The sequence below is a fragment of the Pygocentrus nattereri genome, chromosome 25, assembly GCF_015220715.1.
Source record: "Pygocentrus nattereri isolate fPygNat1 chromosome 25, fPygNat1.pri, whole genome shotgun sequence".
Taxonomy (NCBI): Eukaryota; Metazoa; Chordata; class Actinopteri; order Characiformes; family Serrasalmidae; genus Pygocentrus; species Pygocentrus nattereri.
In genome coordinates this window covers 13174916-13193869 of record NC_051235.1, presented here as the reverse complement: position 1 = coordinate 13193869, position 18954 = coordinate 13174916, and the positions used below count along the sequence as shown (strand labels likewise).

General features: G+C 39.3%; 1 protein-coding gene and 1 long non-coding RNA gene across 2 annotated transcripts in view; one reads left to right on the top strand and one right to left on the bottom strand.

Moving 5' to 3' along the window:
• Nucleotides 1-699: 699 nt before the first annotated feature.
• On the bottom strand, nt 700-8445 carry LOC108443373. The gene is made up of 4 exons (XR_001859127.2): nt 8342-8445; nt 5865-5938; nt 5671-5740; nt 700-995 (listed from the first exon to the last, which is right to left on the bottom strand). It is a non-coding gene; the product is annotated as an uncharacterized LOC108443373 (long non-coding RNA).
• Nucleotides 8446-8489: 44 nt separating this feature from the next.
• mmp2 (matrix metallopeptidase 2) overlaps nt 8490-18954 on the top strand; it is a 30156-nt gene continuing 19691 nt past the window's right edge. The window contains exons 1-9 of the mRNA XM_017723983.2: nt 8490-8788; nt 9676-9902; nt 10656-10804; nt 12543-12671; nt 12945-13118; nt 13433-13606; nt 16233-16406; nt 16517-16672; nt 16813-16939. Of these exons, the coding sequence (XP_017579472.1) occupies nt 8633-8788; nt 9676-9902; nt 10656-10804; nt 12543-12671; nt 12945-13118; nt 13433-13606; nt 16233-16406; nt 16517-16672; nt 16813-16939 (1466 nt within the window). The 5' untranslated portion in view covers nt 8490-8632. The remainder of the gene's footprint in view (nt 8789-9675; nt 9903-10655; nt 10805-12542; nt 12672-12944; nt 13119-13432; nt 13607-16232; nt 16407-16516; nt 16673-16812; nt 16940-18954) is intronic.

Here is an 18954-nt window from a genome sequence, read left to right as displayed (position 1 = left end):
GTCTTGAAGCCTGAATTTTGTCCATTTTCAAAGAGTGCGACATGTGTCCACCACAGCCATCCAACTCTCAGCACACCAGCCTGCAGAGTTTTTTGGGGACTTGCCGCCAGCATTCACTTTGTAGTGTACACTTGTACTACATACAAACTGTGATTCACTTTGTAGTGTGTGCTTGCACACTTCCACATCAAAACTGGAATGAGACCATAAGGGCTGACAGCAGAGTGCTGAAGCAGAGGGGACGTCCCCGCGCAGCAGCGCATGCGGACACATATGGAGCGGGTCCCAAGTAGAGAAGGCATCTGAGGGTTTGACACCGCTTCTGACATGACCCAGATGAACAGGCCAGCGCTTCTCAGAAATGCCAAAAAGCCCCTTCTGGCCGCTCATGGGCCCAGCAGTACACGTTCCAGTCCAGACTAGAAGATATGAAGCCAAAACACAGTGTAGTGAGCTGGGAACACAGACAGAGTGTATGTCAAAGATTTCTTTTAGCATTCCTCCTATATATACATACGACATGCATAAGTCCAAAGTGAAGATGCCTGCATAACATCTTCAGCAAAAGAGAGACAAACAGATGCTCCGTTTCAATGCTGCCCTCATCATCTTCGCCTCACAACTTGGAATGGCTAAGCATTTATATCACATAAAAGACTGACAGGACAAGAGAGAATGAGAATGAGAAATGGAGCACATCTGCCTCCAGCTAGGTTAGCTTCAATAAGCTGATTAGCTACAAAATGTAGTGATACAAGCCATTTTTTGAGAAGACAGTGTGACAGTGTCACACAGTTGTTCTTCTGAGATGGAATTTTCTCTGGATAAAACAATTCAAAGTTTTGCATTTGCAATTTATAATTGTCTCAACAGTTTTTGAAAAAAATAAACAGTGAGTTCTTAATATCATGCAGTACAGCACGGCTACTCACGTTACACATTGCGGCTGGTGGTGCCCTATGTTTGCTGGGAAGGTACGCCGTAGCACGAGTTTTCTGCAAAAAAAAAAACTTGATTTAATGGGAGTTTGAGATGTCTTGAGAACTAAATGAACATTTAACTATTAAAAAAGACAAATGCCAAACAAAATCTGCAAAAAAACACGTGTTTACAAGTAATCATATGTTTTTTTCACATATGAACACGTTTTCACATGTGCTCACACATTTTTTCATAGTTGGTCACATGTGTTAATAACACATTTTTAACATTATTCTAGCTGCGTTGGTTAAACACTTTGTGCTCTACGGTAAAATCCTCAAACCACAGAGCCAGATTTTAGACTTTGGTCTCAGGAGAGAAATGGCCAGTAAAAACAAGTCCCAGCTCTCTTTCATCAGAGGAAACGGGTCACTTCAAACGGCCTTTGGCAAAATGGCTTCAGAGAAGAAGGCAAAGGGCTAAGCAAAGCAGCCACAAACTCTCAGAGTTTGTTTTACATTCCCAATTTCATTGTTTCTTACTGTGTTTATTACAGGTTTGGGGCCAAATTAAAGATGGCAGTGTACTACAACTATGCTTTTTACTGAACAGTACTTCATTATTTATTATGTTCTGTTATTTGACAAAGATTGACATTCAACTCATACGGTATCACTATATTTCCTCCTGTGGTCACTCAGTGTAAGGGACCACCGTGAAATTACAGGATGACACGATAAAGCAAAGGAAATCACTACCAACCCCCCCCCCCCCCCCCCCCAACCTGGTTTAACTGTTTATCAGTTACTGCAGTTATTTGCCACACGATTACCAGAATAAGAGGACTTTCACATGCATAACTTCTGGGCAAGTTCTGCTGCTGACATAATTTATGTTTATATTTATTGTTCCCTCATCTTTCAAAGGCATCATCTGACAAACTTCACTTGGGGTAGATCAATAATGGAATGGCCCTTAATATGGCTTTGGAATTTCCCTAAGTTGAAACGGCAAGTACAAGTTGACGAGGGCATGTTAAAAACAGCACTGAAAAAGAGAGAGAGACAGATGGGGAGAGAGAGAGTGTGTTTGAGAAACACAATTTTAACAGGCACTGTATCTGGAGCTAACAAAGACAATGCAGAGAAATGCTGGGCTTAGCTTGATGTTTTCACTTTGTTATTTTGTTCAGGACGATACTGATTCTTGCAGAACCGATTTGCATAAGTTATGCATTTCATTTTTAAACTATGTGTATGTGTGTGTTTGAGTGGTTCTGACTGAGTGGTTTATCCAAACCCAACATAAACCAGTTAAGTGTTTGTATTCTGACGACTAGGGGGCAGATAGTGAGCAGAGTAAGAGAGAGAGAGAGAGAGAGAGAGAGAGAGAGAGAGAGAGAGAGAGCAAATTGTTTCAACCTAAAAGAAACCCAGGCAGTAGTGAAAAAAAAACACAATGAATAAAAGAAACAATTTACATGCAAATCAAAGTTTATCAACTCCATCTCTTTTTTGCCTGTTCTTGGCCATCTTTAAATTCTCAAGCCCAAAGGCAATCATTTTAGGCAAGAGAGCCTGTACACATAGTGTAGCAAAGAGACTGAGGAGAGAGAAAGAGAGAGACAGAGAGAGGCTGTATCCTCCTGTCAGTAGCATGAGACAGCGGTATGTGACAGAGCATGAAATGAAGGCAGACTACAGAGCCACAAGCCTGCGCCCATCACGGCCAAACGGACGTTGTGTTTACCGCCGGCCCCCCTCTCAGCATCTGCAGTCTCAGCACTGAAAAATTAACTCCCTTCAATGCTGAGAGATTTGCAGGACGAGATAGGCAGAAGAAATCCTGTTTGAGAGCACTCTGACTGTTAGATCTCTCCGTTAAGTCCTCCGGCTTTCCTTCATAAAGAGCCCACATCAATATACTGTCGAGTCTAATCCTCCACACGAGAAAAGAGAGATGTCAAGTGGAGTTAAAAGAAATCCAGGAGTGGATACGCAGGCCTAGTCAAGCTCAATAAGCCCTACTGAGGACTCATCAAAGACTGCAGTGCTGTAGCCTGCCACCAGAGGGCACTCATGCCCTTATTGTTAAAAATCACCAATCAGCCAAAACAAGAAACTTGTCACCAGCAATGAGACACCAAATATACAGACACAACTGTTAGACAGCCATAAAATAATCTAGAAAGCATTATATGGAATGTGGTATTATTCTATGTCAGATACATTTATTATGGTCGTTTCTGACCATAAATTTCATGATATACAGTTAGTGAGGTATGCATGTGTCATTAAAGGGAAACTCCATCAATTTCTCAAAAATTCTACATAATTAAATGGTTGTTATGTAAACAAAGTCATTCAGAGTGGCCTGGTGTGAAATGCTTCATTCTAAAAAAACTTACTGAGTCAGAACTGTTCACAGTGCTGGTGATAGAAACCAGATATCCACCTCTAAAAGCTCCGTGAAGAAAGTTATTACATGAAATTATTAGATATAAGCTGTCCAAAGTCTGATAAATAGTTTTATGAGAGTTATGTATTATAGTTTTAGCTGAAAATGTATTTTAATTCATTCATGGTGGAGGGGTACATGTAGGACGTTGTGAGATAAAAATAGATCCCAAAGATTTTTTTTTCAGATTTACCACTATTTTCCCCTCAATATAGCATTCAGAAAATATGTATAGGTTCACCAATGTTTTTGGATAGTAGCAAATAAAAATGGCTTTATCTGAGTCTGTACGTTTCTTTACAGTGAACCACTCTGAATGACTCTGAATTGAAAAATTGGTGGCTCTCCTGTAAATACATGGCCAGGCTTGTACATACCTAATTTAAATATACTATATGCCTACATTTATCCAGACATCCCTTCTGATGGATTATTATAATAATTCTGATTATTCCAACAGCATCAACTGTAGAGAGTTCTTCAATTTTGCACATAACTAATATCATCTCCATAGAAAAGGACTGCCAATATAATAGGACGCTCTAAAGCAGTCACAGGTGAGCCTGTCTGATGCCAGGTGTCTGCATTCTCTGGAGTAATGAGGTCACGATCAAAACTTTTGGGATGAGTGACATTTTTGATCCAGCACTAAACATCCAACATCAATACCTAACCTCACTAACGATCTTATGGCTGAATGCAATCAGATCTTCACAGCTATGTTTTAACACCTTGTCTAAAATCTTCGTAGTAGAGTAGAGACTGTTGCAGCAAAGGGGGAAACAAATCCCCTATTAACACCCTTCATTTCAGAAGACATGTTGGAGGCAATGCTAGACTATAGGCAAGCATGTAACTTCAGATAATGACCACTAGAGGGAAGTATTTTCCTTCTTAGAACCAGCTGAGAGAAATTCAGCCTTCCCCAGCACTTTTCAGAGCAAGGTTTTCTTGTTTTTCTTTCTGACTTACGTTTGCTAAGATACAGTGGTTTGTATGTCAGAATAAAGAATAAAGTATTTTTGCAGCTCAACGTGAAAGTTTGTCCATGACCAAACGCGCAAGTTTACCCATGACTAGAGCATCCTACCGTCATGGGTCTATCAAAAGAGCGCCAGCTTTGGGAGAAGTAGTTCAGTTTAGGTACTTATTTAAACACCAGGACCAACATATGTATGAGTTAAACTGATTCAAATAAATGATCAGACCAACAACACATCAAATAGACAGAAGATCAGAGATTAGTATCCACATCCAGATTCCGTATCCATAGAAGAGTTTGAAAGTGTTACCACTATTCTTCTTACAGTACTTGAGTAGAATTAAATCATGGTAGCTTTATTATGAGTTTATCACAGGAAAAAATGCTACGTTTTCCCGCCACTGCATGTTAATAAGCTAATATTACTTGCAGAATGCAGTTGGTCATTGTCTCAGTGTCCTTTAAGTACTTATGAAATCCATGATATGCTCAAAAACCATACTGTGATGTAATTTATAGTGATAAATGATAACATTTCATATTGCCCACACCTGTCACAATAACATTACAATTACACAATTAATTTTAAACATACTTCCATTGCACAGTACTGGAGCTACCAGCATAATGTTGCTAACAAAAACTAGAAATTAATAATCACCCACATCTTTCTGCAAATAAATACTCAAGACTTCTCACAATCCATTCAAACTGCACACAGGTCATCATTTAGGTCTAAGAGATCTGTTGATGGTTTAGGACACAATATGACTTGCTGCACGCTAGTGTAATAATGCATTGTGACATTAAGGTATCGCAATGCAAAATATGATCATGTTTATCATGGAGGTGCATCGTTGAAAGCAGGCGTTCTATTACTTATGCCATCTATTGAAATTGCATTGTTTGAACATCAAACCTCACCAATGACCAACACCAGCCAACAACACACTCCTGCCTCAGAGCTGTAGTCTCATTACAATGTTGTGCAACAACATGGACACATTCATTTTCCTTTTCCTCTATTCAGATACAGTGGGAACATTAGATTATAAGCCCTATATTGTGAATTGAATGGTGGGCAGAGTGTATCGTCACACTTCTACTGAGAACTATAAAAATAAAAAACTTCAGTGTAGCTGAACGCTACAGGCGGCTTATAGGCAGGTGTTGTGCCGAATTCCCATTCCCCTTTTTGTGCAGGCATGTAACACAGGAATATAGTTAGACACTACAAATTACATTAGTGATTACTGGAAAACTGTATAAGTCTGATTTTTCAAAAGACTACTCATGTAATGTACACTTACAGAATGCACAGGGATCAGTATCAGCACTCGAAACCTTCTACAGCCCAGTGAAATGAGGAATATTTTCAGGCTACAAAAAAGAAAACAAAATCAGGACAAAGTCTTACTTAGCCAGATAAGTTCTTTATTGTACTTAAGGATTTTGATTGTATTAAAGTAAATCATCACTACTGTAGCTAGCTAACAGTACTTACCGATTACGGCTCTTTATATCCTGATTCTGAGTTAACCTTGCTGGTCATCGCAGTGCAGCATTCAGTGCAACCCTCTGGAAGAAGTAGGAAAAAAGACCAAAAAAAGAGAGAAAATAACTGACCTGTGTTGCAGGTCACATTCAAAATCAACCTTTACAGCATCAATCCTTATGGGACAATTTGCCATATAGGTCTATTAGAAATATATTACCTTTCTAGGATCTCAACAATAATTACTTCTCCTTCCTAGAAACATCTCTACATGCTTTAAAACAACACATCATTTACAACCTATCATTTACAATATAACACGGTTTTGAAACAAAATGCATTGTGTTTATTTTATCCTGAGGAAGACAACTCCAGTGCAAATCATATAAAACTACTGTTAAGTAGCTTTTAACATCTATCGTAAGTAGCCAGCACAGCTGCTTTTCACAGCCAGGTTAGCTAGTGAGGTCAACACTGCAACGTTAGGTTCACTAGCTAGCTACCTTAAAGCAGCTAGCAGAGTCGGTTTTATTTAGAGGTAACGTTAACGCAGTGTTATCACTTCTTTTGACACTTTTTACTTGAACATAAACAGAAAAAAAGTATTTTAAACCAATGACAACTGGTTAGGTTTAAAAATAACAAATTAAGTTTAAAAAAAGTCCGTGGTAGGGCTTCGTTTCAGTCAGGCTGGAGAGTGCTAACCTGAGGAAAATTCTGGAACAGACTCGGGCATCAGTTCACCAAAAGAAGGTTAACTTACCAAACCTCTTGGTTCTCTAGGCTGTTAATGACGGGTTTTCCAAAGTCTGTTGAGTTTAAATTCCGTCTTAAATTCGTTTCTTTATGTATTCAATTCAAACTTCCCTTCCCTGTTTCCCTGCAGAGGGCGCTGATGAGCTGTAACGGCTCCTTGCCCGTCCTGAGTGCTGATTGGTTGGATCTAATACGGCTTTATCTTTATCTTATAATATAAAACATGCTGAAAACATGCACACAACTGTAAAAAAACATTGTAGTTACAGTTATAATAATTTTTAAATTGATTATTTTTCCTGGTTCCTACATGACGTAAGGACTGGAGAAGCGAATTAAATTCCAGTTAGAAGAGAAACAGGGCTGGTTGAGAATTTGAGAACTTCTGTTAAGAGAATTGAATGAAGAACAGAAGGAAGAAGTCAACACTATGTTTACTTAAAAATGGTTCTTCAGGGGTTCTTTAGTAAGGCAACGTTAACATTTAGAACCATGAGTCCTACATTGAACCATTTCATACTTAATTTGTTGTTTGTATGGTGAAATGAACCATTTAGACATGAGACAGTTATATATAGAACTCATGGTTCTACATAGAACCAATCCTTGTGTCATGTTTTGTGAGAAGGTAAGGGCTCATTAGTGATATTATTTTAACAAAAAAATCTTTAAGATTTAAGAAGTAAAGTATGACGACCCACCTCAAAAAACGTCTTCTGATTTTTGATTATGTCACGCGTGCAAAATAGCATTAAGCAATAACATCAGGTGCCACGCCCCCTCCCACCTCCTCCACCTATCAGAGCAAGACGCTCAGAGAGCTCCGCTGAGGAGGAGCAGTTGCTTTAAGATAATTAGCTTGTAGTTTAAACTAAGTTCGCTGCTTAGGAACACGTTGCTACAAACAATATGCGAAAGTTGTCTCAAAATCACTGAGATAGTGTGTAATTAAATAGTTTTCTGTCAAAACAGAACCTGAAACAAAGTTCAAGTTGTAAACAGTCTTCAGTAAGCCATAAAGCAACAGCGGATGACACGTTATCATTTTTCCAAGGGAAAAACTTCAGGTTTCAGCGTGATTGCAAAACAATCATGAGTCTGTAACATCTGTGATTCCGAGCAGAGGCCGTCTCCTTTTTCACTTGCCTACAGACGGCGCACTGCACTCACCAAGCCAAGGAGCGACACAAAACAACTGTGACGCCGGACTCTCGAACGAATCGATTCTTTTAAATCAGCAAATCAAATCGAGTCAATAGTCCAAATGAATCGAACTTTTTTTTTTTACAGTTCAGCATTATGAAGTGACCTCAAATAACAACATTGTGGCCAGTAATTTTTTTCTTAATTTGAAAGGGTATCATGGTGAGTAGAAGTGCATTCAAAAGGGTTCTATAAGCTAGAGTACAAAAAAAATAAAAATATTAAAAATATTATATATATATATATATATATATTTTTTTTTTTTTTTTTTTTTTTTTTTTTTGCAATAACAGTGAAACCATCTTTAGTGCTGTATAGTACGAAAGTCCATAGAGGCCATAAGCTAAACATAAATGTGCTGTGGATTGTTTTTTTTTTTGGTGCTACATAGAACCCTTTTTAGAATGATTCTGTATAGCACCAAAAAGGTTCCACTATTCTTACAAGCCAAAGAACCCCCTTTTGGTACTATATAGAACCTTTTTTCTAAGAGTGTATATCACACTTAAAGCGATAAGACAGCTTACTTGACTTCGTTGATTCATCTGAGTCGTTGATTCATCTGAAAAATCCAATTCACTGGAACGGACGATTGGAAAGAATCGGTTCGTAAAACTGTATCGAACTTCCCATCACTTCAAAAAAAAGTGCAGGCGCAGCTGTTTTGTGCAGAGCTGTGGGTCATGATGTGCTGTTGAGGAGCAGAGCTGTGCAGGCGCAGAGACAGAACGGCTCGCAGTTTCGGAGCGCGCGGTGCACTGCCGTGTAGAACGCCCTGCTCTGCTCTTCCAGCCAAGGCTCCTCGATAACAGCTCGACATGAACTGTTTTACGGTTTCCAGCTGCCGGCATTTTGTGCTGAACGCTTTCCTGGTGCAAGTCCTCGCGTCTCTGGGAACTTTCGCTGCGCCTTCGCCTATTATCAAGTTCCCCGGAGATGACACTGCGCCACGGACGGACAAAGAAGTAGCCTTGGTGAGTTTGACTCCGCGAGACCGGCAGGGGTTTGCATCACTACAGTTTGTGTAAGGAATAAGGCATCCATTGATCTTTAACACGCGAATTAAGCCAAATAATTGTTCTGTTTATGTATCTTGCCAGAGGGAATGGAACTATTACATTGTCTTTTTAATATTCAGACACCTGAATGCTTATCAAATGTATTAGTGTGCAGTATCGCGCAAATCTGGGTCTTATGTTTTCTAAGTTTGGTCTTTTGGTCAAATATGGTGAGCTGAACACTTTTTGTAGGATGTGGTTTGAGAAAATTGGAATGTGGTATGTGCTTCCAGGAAGGTTAAACTCTGTAAACTGTTCTTGTTTTCTCTCTCTCTCTCTCTCTCTCTCTCTCTCTCTCTCTCTCTCTCTCTCTTTCTTTCTCTCTGTCTGTCCCTCTCTCTCTCTCTCTCTCTCTCTCTCTCTCTCTCACACCCCGCCTCTCTCTCTCTCTCTCTGTCTCACACCCCACCTCTCTCTCTCTCTCTCTCTCTCTCTCTCTCTCTCTCTCTGTCTCTGTCTGCCCCCCCTCTCTCTCTTTTTCTTTCTCTCTGTCTGTCCCCCTCTCTCTCTCTGTCTCACACCCGCCCCTCTCTCTCTCTCTCTCTCTCTCTCTCTCTCTCTCTCTCTCTCTCTCTCTCTCTCTGTCTCTGTCTCACACCCCGCCTCCCTCTTTCTCTCTCTCTCTCTCTCTCTCTCTCTCTCTCTGACTCCCCACCTGTTTCTTTCTCTGTCTCTCTCTCTCTCTCTCTCTCTCTCTCTCTCTCTCTTTCTCACTCCCTGCCTCTCTCTCTCTCTCTCTCTCTCTCTCTCTCTCTCTCTCTCTCTCTCTCTCTCTCTCTCTGTGTGTGTGTTTGTGTGTAAAGCACTATCTGAATAAGTTCTATGGCTGCCCAGAAGACCGATGCAACTTGATGGTCCTGAAGGACACCTTGAAGAAGATGCAGAAGTTCTTTTCTCTACCAGAGACTGGGGAGATTGACCAGAGGACAGTTGAGATTATGAAGAAGCCACGTTGTGGAGTCCCAGACGTTGCCAATTATAAATTCTTCCACAGATCACCCAAGTGGGAAAATAATGCCATTACATACAGGTTCAGAGACTATTTTTCATTGTTGTCTATGTGTTTGTACCCCAGATACTCCTAACCTCTTAGCTCTCTTTTGTAGACCCTAAATATTTCTAAACCAAAAAAAGCCACAAAGCCCATATTTGGATGTATTCCAAAGCAAATATTCTGCTAGATAACAAAAACAACATTAGCAATGTCTCAAGAATGTCCTAAACTGTCTGTGTTGGCTAGATCTGACTGGAATTATGGTGTTAGCATTACTAACACCGGAAGTAATTAGAGACAGGGACATAGCAGGAGTGTTGACTTACTGAAAATATATTGGTCGGCCGTGTTTACATGCTGGGTGTACACATGTATTCAAGAAGCAAATTACCTGGTTAATATAGCATGATGTTGTCATGATGAATTGGCAACAAACACTCTTAGGAGATGTATGTCGTTTATGTGAGTGTCTGTGTGTCTTGTGAGAACAATCCAGAGGAGTGGACAAAGCTGCTACAAGGCTTTATCATTGATGAAAGGGTGAAGAGCTTGGGTAGTTTGGCTTCTGGAGCATTTCTTGTAAATGAATCATAGCCTTAAGTATGCTTCGTTAGCTTTTATTATGTCTAACACGAAGCTATATCAAAGAGAGGATCTAGTTTTAATATAGCTTAGTCTAGAGTTGGCTTTTGTGTTTGGAAAACATTCCCACTCTTTTGTCATTGGCTAGGCTTTGTATTGCGCTAAGAAACTTCTTTTTAAAGGTCTAACTACCTATCTCCTCTTTAGGATCCTGGGCCATACTCCTGACCTGGATGAGGAGACGATTGATGATGCATTCTTCCGTGCTTTTAAAGTCTGGAGTGATGTTACTCCTCTCACCTTCACACGCATCATGGACGGAGAGGCCGACATCATGATCAACTTTGGTCGCAACGGTACTCAAAAACACTCTCTGGTGTGATTTGGCTGGAGTTTTCAGTCTATGGCACCTGTATAGAGTATTGCTGTAAACGTGTGTGCTGTTCTTATTCTTTATGAGCCTTTTCAGGCCTCTTAAATCTCCCTTCCATAGAAAACATTGAGTTTTTGTTGCAGTTTGTCACAAAGCAAATGCCTATATGCCACAGAGTACTGAGGAAATGGAAGTATGTGATACTGAATGCTTGATATACTTTCAGAGATTATGGCTACACTCAAGTGACTGTCTGCCTAAGCTGTGGTTTGAAACAGCTTTAAATTATACAGTGAAAATGCAAAGTGCAGCTCCATGGACTGGAAATTGTGGCTCATGCAATCATGAAATCTATATTGTCCAAAGAAATAACCAGACAGTTACTCACATTTGAAAACATTTATTCAGCAAGATATTTTAGTCAAGACGGAAGATTACATTATATTATAACATTATTGAGCTGATGCTGCAGAACCCAAAGGGATAATATGACATAGCAACTCACAGTCTTCATGGCATAACTCTGGTAATGAAGTAAGAACACACTAATATGGGATTTCTAGGCCAATAATACTAACTAGTCGTCAAGATCTTGGAGCCAATACCAGTAACCAAACATTTTACTTCACATTTAAAACAATTTTACACTGTGATCTGTAGTCAACTATGATTAATTTAGCATAGCTATGAAATACAGCACTGTACAAAAGCCCCAGACTACCCTTGATTTATTTTAATTTCTGGTCAAAACAGCCATTAACGACGAGTTTTTATTTTTTAGCATATTTGACAGAATTACGCAAAAGCCTCAACAGCTTCAACAACTAAATATTTCTAATTTTTTTCAGTATTTAGGGTGTCCATCTTTTACCTTTATGGTAAGAACTGTCCATTCTTGTCAGGTGGCCTGCTTTCAGTTTTTCAAAGGCATCAGCAGATATATTTTACCTCCAAAGTTCACAATTCAAAGTTCTCAAATACAAAGTAATCTCAAACACATTCAGTGAAGTTGAGGTCTGGACTCTGGGATGGCCCTTATTCTCAGAATACCAGCAGATTCTTTGTGTAATTTGCAATATTTCTTCTTTATATCAAATTTTTTTTTATCATTTTTTTAAACTCCACTTTTTAAACTTTTTTTTTTCATTTATTTTCCTTTGACTTCCACCTTCCTTAAGCAAGTGGATTATTTTGTATATAATCTCCTTTAGAAGTGTCCCCTAAAAATGCACAACATGGTCTATAACTTTTACACAATCAGACATGGCAAGTCTAATGTTGCTATAACAGTGGCTTTCCTGCCTCCAGGGAATAATGAACCTATAGGGAAGCAAACCTCCATTTTCCATGTTTTGGATAGTGGTGTTATGTATTATGCTACATTTGAATGTAGTGAGCTAAAAAAGAGTCCACTTCTACTGACCATACATGCATGCATTCATGCACGTAAATGGAGTGCTGTGTTGGTTGTAATTATTGGTTGTGAATCCAAGATCAGGCTGATATAAATTCCATTTTAATATTTACCTTCAAATGAATTTGGCCACTGGTATGTTGTACCTCTTAGTTTTAAAGCCTTTCCCATGAGTTGTAGAAATCAAGATAAGCTGAATAACAACAAATTTTGTTCTTGTGTTAAATGTCCTGTAACTGCATTATCGGTTTAGCTGGAGATTTTGGGTTCATGGTCTGTAGTGATTTTGCATTGGTTTGCTCTGTAGAGCATGGTGATGGTTATCCATTTGATGGGAAGGATGGTCTCCTGGCCCACGCATTTGCTCCTGGACCTGGAATTGGAGGAGACTCGCATTTTGATGATGATGAACAGTGGACACTGGGTGAAGGGCAAGGTACCTCTACTTTATTTCTTTTTTAGTAATACAGAGGTTTTCTTCTGCATGAGCAAGTTTTCCTCCATGATCAAATGTTTATGCAAAATACAGCATCCAAAAACTATTCATAGCCATGTGACTGGTTTATATTAGAATGATTTTCAACGGCTTTGCCCCAAGCAGAACTGGGACTCTAGAAGCAGTATCTTGTATACTTGAGCTGTTTCCAACCATTGTGTGTCTCTCTCTCTATCTCTCTCTCTCTCTCTCTATCTCTCTCTCTCTCTCTAGTTGTAAAGGTGAAGTTTGGTAATGCAGAAGGAGAGTTCTGTAAGTTTCCATTCCTCTTTATGGGGAAAGAATACACTAGTTGCACATCTCAGGGACGTGATGATGGTTTCCTCTGGTGCTCCACAACCTACAACTTTGATGATGACGGAAAATACGGCTTCTGCCCACACGAGCGTGAGTAACCTGGCTTCCAGCATGGTCTGCTTGCAAGAGTACCCTTTGTTCTTAAATAGGCAACTTGTGTAAGTGTCCATTGTGCTAGAATAAACTGTTTTAGATTTTTTGTCTCAATCCAGGGCATTATTGCATGGCTGGTAATGACACTTTAGATATGAAATTACCTTAAATGCTCCCTGATACTGATGTTTTGTTACATAATATGGTGTAGTCTCATGTGCTTGCTCTGAAAGGTAAATCTAATTAATAATGGAATGAACTGCTCAAAACTGGTAATCCGTATGTGGCATAATATGCTTGTTGTGTTACAGTTCTGTTTACACTGGGTGGAAATGGAGATGGAGCCCCCTGTAAATTCCCTTTCACATTCCAAGGGGATAAATATGACAGCTGCACCACGTCAGGTAGAGATGATGGGTACCGTTGGTGTGCCACTACCGAGGACTATGACCGGGACAAGACCTATGGCTTCTGTCCTGAGACTGGTACATCATTATTCTCTACTGTACACGTTATCTCAGTAAATCATATGTTATTAGAGAGTCCATGTAGACTAGCAGACTAGTACATAGCATTTATATGCACTCTTAAAAATAAAGGTTCCTGTTCCTAAGTGGTACAGTCTAAGAGTTTAGCATATTGTTGGGAGATCCAGAGTTCAATCCCAGACAATGCCAGAGCTATCCATGGCTGGAAGTCTAAGAGATCATAATTGTTCTTGGGAAGGGTGTCCTTATAACTCAGTTTCTGTTAGCTGGGTGTTCACTGAGCACTCTTCTCTATTTATGTTATGCTGTCCAATGATGTTGCGTCAGTGATGGTTTGAAGAGGTGTAAGGGCTTCATGTGTGTAGAGGAAGCACTTGCTAGCTCTCGCCCTCATAAGGTTCTTTTGACCTTTGCACTCATTTTATACCTTATTTCCAAAAACAATTCTTAAAGTACCATCTGTTGACAGGATGATTAGGGAACCAAATGTGGTTCTTCTATAGCATCTCTTCAAACTCTTTTAGCACCTTTATTTTCAAGAGTGCAGTATAATATTTCTTTCAGATAGGAGCATAGTGTGATACAACCTGCCCAAAGAAAAAACCTTCATATCTGTGGCCTCTACTCTTCCTGTAGTCTCCAAGAAGGCTGTAAAAGTCTTCGTTTTTTCCCTGTGAGCTGGCAGTGGTTATTTTCCATTGTGTCAGGGAGCTGGCTAAAGCTAGCCAGGAGAGTAGGCCTCTTCATCTGGATCTAATTCACTGGGAATGCAACTGTGTGTATGTATGCATTTGTGTGTGTGCGGGTTCATATAACCCCCTGACTAAAAAGCAACAGAAGCCTTGAGCTGTGCCAGCCATGACTCCAAATAAAAGCTCAGCAGGTCAGAGAAAGAAAAGCCCCTCACTTCAGTGCCATTTTGGGTTTTCATTTCTTAAAAAAGATTGTTTTGCTGACGTTAAAAGCATCTGGTATCTCTCTCAATAAGGTTCTGTTTTATTCCAATCCAAAGAGTTTTAGAGACATATCGTTTCTGTTCCTCTCAGAGATCTGACCTCTTTGTTCCACTTGCTATTACCTCAGTCATGGCCAAAAACAGACTTGCTGTTAACTTCTAGTGGGACATCTTAGTCATTTGATGGCAGGTGAACTCTTGATTCACCTCTCTATGGCTACTGGAAGGCTATGGTTGCAGTTACACAAAAAAATAAAATGTCAGCTGCAATGTGATCATGTGATCATCAATGTGAGCATTGCAAGGGTTATAATAAGAAGACATTTTGGACACATTTTCATGTTTCTTTTAGTGCTATAAACTACTAGTGATAGTGTAGGCATAATGTATATTAAAGAATAATTAAAATTTTGGTAGACCAAAACATTTTTGGTGCAGGTGACATTGTTTGTATTTATGTAAATAAAAAAAATTTAGTTTAAATAAATTTCATTTTAAAATAAGAACATTTTAACAGAGTAAATCTGAAGTGTTTTTATTGTGCAAAGCAGTAAGAACAAAACTGGGCAAACATAGATAAAGCTATGTCAATATTGCTTTTGGTGCTAAATGTTGTTTCACGTCTTAATTTCTACAAGGCTAAAGTTGGCCTCTTTGCAGCTGTTCTATTTAAGATGGAATAGAAAATTCAAACAAAAAGCTGCATTCCATTCTGGCACTGATTGTAACTTTTCCAGCGTTTAAGGTGGATTGAGAAATTAAGTAAAGTAAGATGCCATCCATAGCTTCATTGCATTTCTTAAGACATTTGTCTCATGTGTGCATTGCATACACTCATGTTTCCAACCAACAGACACGCTAAAATTTTGAAAATATTAGTCATTTATGCGTCAGTACCAGCTGGTCGACAGCTTGTTGCATCTAGGTCAAACAAACAACGGGGGCCGAAAGATGAAACACCATACAAGACAAAGAATACATCAAACAATACATCCAACACACAATACAAAGACCAGCAACCAACTAGGCAAAACACAGGGCTTAAATACAAGAAGGTTCACAAGATACAGGTGGAACAAATCAGAGTCAAGAAAACAAGGGGGGGCAGACTTGGAAGGAATCAAAACAAGGAAACACATGGATTAAACCAAAACAAAAAGCACACAGAAGACTGGGAGGGGCCAATCGTGACAGTTTTGTGAAAGAAAACAAAAACCATCTGGTGTGTATGTCAGGCTATGGTTAATCCCCCTAAAACATCAAACATTCCTTTATGTTCACTGCCTCTAAAACAAAGTGGAACACTTTAGATGCAACAGATTAGACAGTAGGAGGTGATTGATTAACTGGTGCGTTTTCAGTTTCATTTGAATTGATGCATCCCTGGCTCAGGAAAATGAGTAACAATAGCATGGTTTGCATTGCTCTCATTATCTGCACTTATTTGTAGCATACACTTATTATAGGTGTGACAAAACTCTTATCTGAGGAGGAATTTCAGGTACTACTACTACAGGTCATGAAAGCCATAACTGTTGGCTTTCATGCCCATCTATGTTCCATTATTCAGTTGCCCTCATAGCATTTTGGCTAAAACTACTTTACTGTATGTTTATAGGTTCTCTTTTATTTGCTAACCTTTCATGAAGCTGTCCTGTGCTCCTGCAGCTATGTCGACAGTTGGAGGGAACTCTGAAGGCGCTCCCTGTGTCTTTCCGTTCACTTTCCTGGGCAATACCTATGACTCATGCACTACGACTGGCCGTAGCGATGGGAAAATGTGGTGCGCTGTCACTAAGAGTTTTGATGATGACCGCAAGTGGGGCTTCTGTCCCGATCAAGGTGACTAATCATATGACTTATGATTGTTAGAGGTAAAATATAACATCAATTTTGCATTTTGTCCAGTCATTATTGAGCTGATAAGGGGAGACCAAACTATTGTTTTGCAGGCTACAGTCTCTTTCTGGTGGCAGCTCATGAATTTGGCCATGCTTTGGGCCTTGAGCACTCTGAAGACCCTGGTGCTCTCATGGCTCCCATCTACACCTATACTAAGCACTTCAGGCTCTCCAACGATGACATCAGAGGCATCCAGCACCTTTACGGTGAGCACAGAAGCTCATACAGAATACATTTGTCCTCTTTTTTCCTACCGAAGATGCCATCTTTGAAAACAGACATATGAATAAAAAGCAGCACATCCAACTGAAAATTATTTTTCACTTCCTCTCTCTTTCTCTTTCAGGTGTGCCGACAGACAAGCCTCTTCCGCCCACTCAAGGTCCAGTCACTCCTATGGATATCTGCAGTGAGAACATCATATTTGATGCTATAGCACAGATCAGAGGAGAGACCTTCTTCTTTAAGGACAGGTAATTGTCAGATTCATTTTTAGAGGTTCCTGAGCCAAATCCTCTCAATTCCTCTCGTTATAAGCAATATAATTTGAGGCCTGTCCCAAAGTCCAAATGTGTCCCATAACACACCCTTTCACACGTCAGATATACTGTCTATCATATTGTAATGGGGAGCGAAGAGGCAGACTCATATGCAGAGAGTAACATAAGCAAATTTTATTAAGGGCAAATCCAGGGTCGTGGTCGATACAGTCCAGGTTCAGGTATCCAATACGGAGAGCAGGAGGGACAGACATAACAAAAAAGAAACACAGGATAAACAGAGTACGAACGCTGGAGTAACAAACACCAAACAAAACAATTCAGACCATACATCAAACAACAAACAACATCCCAAACAACACAAAACAAAGACCAGCAAAGACAAGGGGCAAACACAGGGCTTAAATACAACAGGGAATGTGAGGGACAGGTGGAAATAATCAGGGTCGGAGTCATGAAACAAGGGGCCAGACTAGACGGAAAAACAAATGCACATGTACGATCAAAAAGTAAACAGAAAAAGCAAATGGAGTAACAACTGTGACACATATATTTGATATGTGAATATATGAGTAAATATTATGAATATGAAATCAAATACAAGTAAATTGAGACCATTTCTGTGAAAAAAATGTTGATATTGGAAAAAAAATGTGTAACGTGCCAAATCGACATTTAACGTTTTATTTTTCCCAGTATATTAAATTAATTTAATTATGTAGATTGTGCCAACGTTATGGCATGTTACACATTTTTTTCCAATATCAAAACCGTTTAAAAATTTAAAGAAAAATGTGTTTTCAGAATTGCAGAAAAAAATTTATATATTTTTTTTTCTCTAGATGTAAAATCTACACATTTGTCCAATTTAGACTTAGATGGCTGTTTTGTGCTGTCCAACTATTACGCCTAAGGCAGCATAACGCCACCGATTCATGATGAAATTATATGAAGTGTTTCAGTCCTCACTGTTTTTTGAATGAGGCACATTACAGGGCAGCCAGTTAAAATCATTATATCAGTTCTAAATGCATAGGAAAAAAATAGCCTTTTTGATTCTAAAGGATAAACACAGGTTGGAAGGTGGTTACATAATGTACAAGAATGAAGCATTCTTCCAGGCTGTCTGTGCTTTTGGGATGTAAAAAAGCAAAAAAAAAGCCGCAGACACATTTAGATACTACACAACTACGCCAGTTTTTCATAAATATTTAGGTTTCTATTTTGCTGATCTGAAAGAACTTCATAAATTGCAACATAAGGCAGGAAAATCTTGGGGAAAGGTTACTTTGAGTGGTAGGCTGGGAGGATATTTAGTGACTTCCAGGCAAGACATAATCACTTCATCTTTTTTTGTGGTTTTAAAAGAATCTACTGCCAGGAAATGGGCCTGTGACCACAGCAGGGAAATCTAACCTAGTTTATCTTCAAAAACAAAATCAGATCTGTTTGAAGTCATCATAAGTAGGAATAATAATGTCATAAGTACTTGAGCAAATGATGTTGTTTTAAAAGAAGGAGGTATTCAAGTTATGCCATTTGCAGCCACATTGCTATTCTGAGGTCCAGCAATGAAGCAACCCTGGATTTTTAAGCAACCCCTGACCTTAACTTACTTCACTGCATGGAGTGAGTGTATTTGTCTTTGTGTGTTTGCATGTGTGTGTGTTTGTGGATAGGTGGGGTACAGTAACCACAAATCTTGCCACATATTCCAAAGCTAAACTGTTGTACCAAAAACAATAGCATACTTGATGGGAGTCTTATGTCTATTGTGCAGCCTACAAACAGTCTTGCTGACTGTACCATTTTTTTACAATTACATAAGTACGACCCACATATGACATTCCATTTGTCTTCTGTAGACTTTCCAGCGCATCACCAAGTAGGGCATTAGTCAGGGACTGTTTTTAGGGGCTGAGTGGTGGCTTGATTTTATATGCCAAACTCTTTTGAATAACTTGCAAGAGCGAAAAAGAGAGAAACTG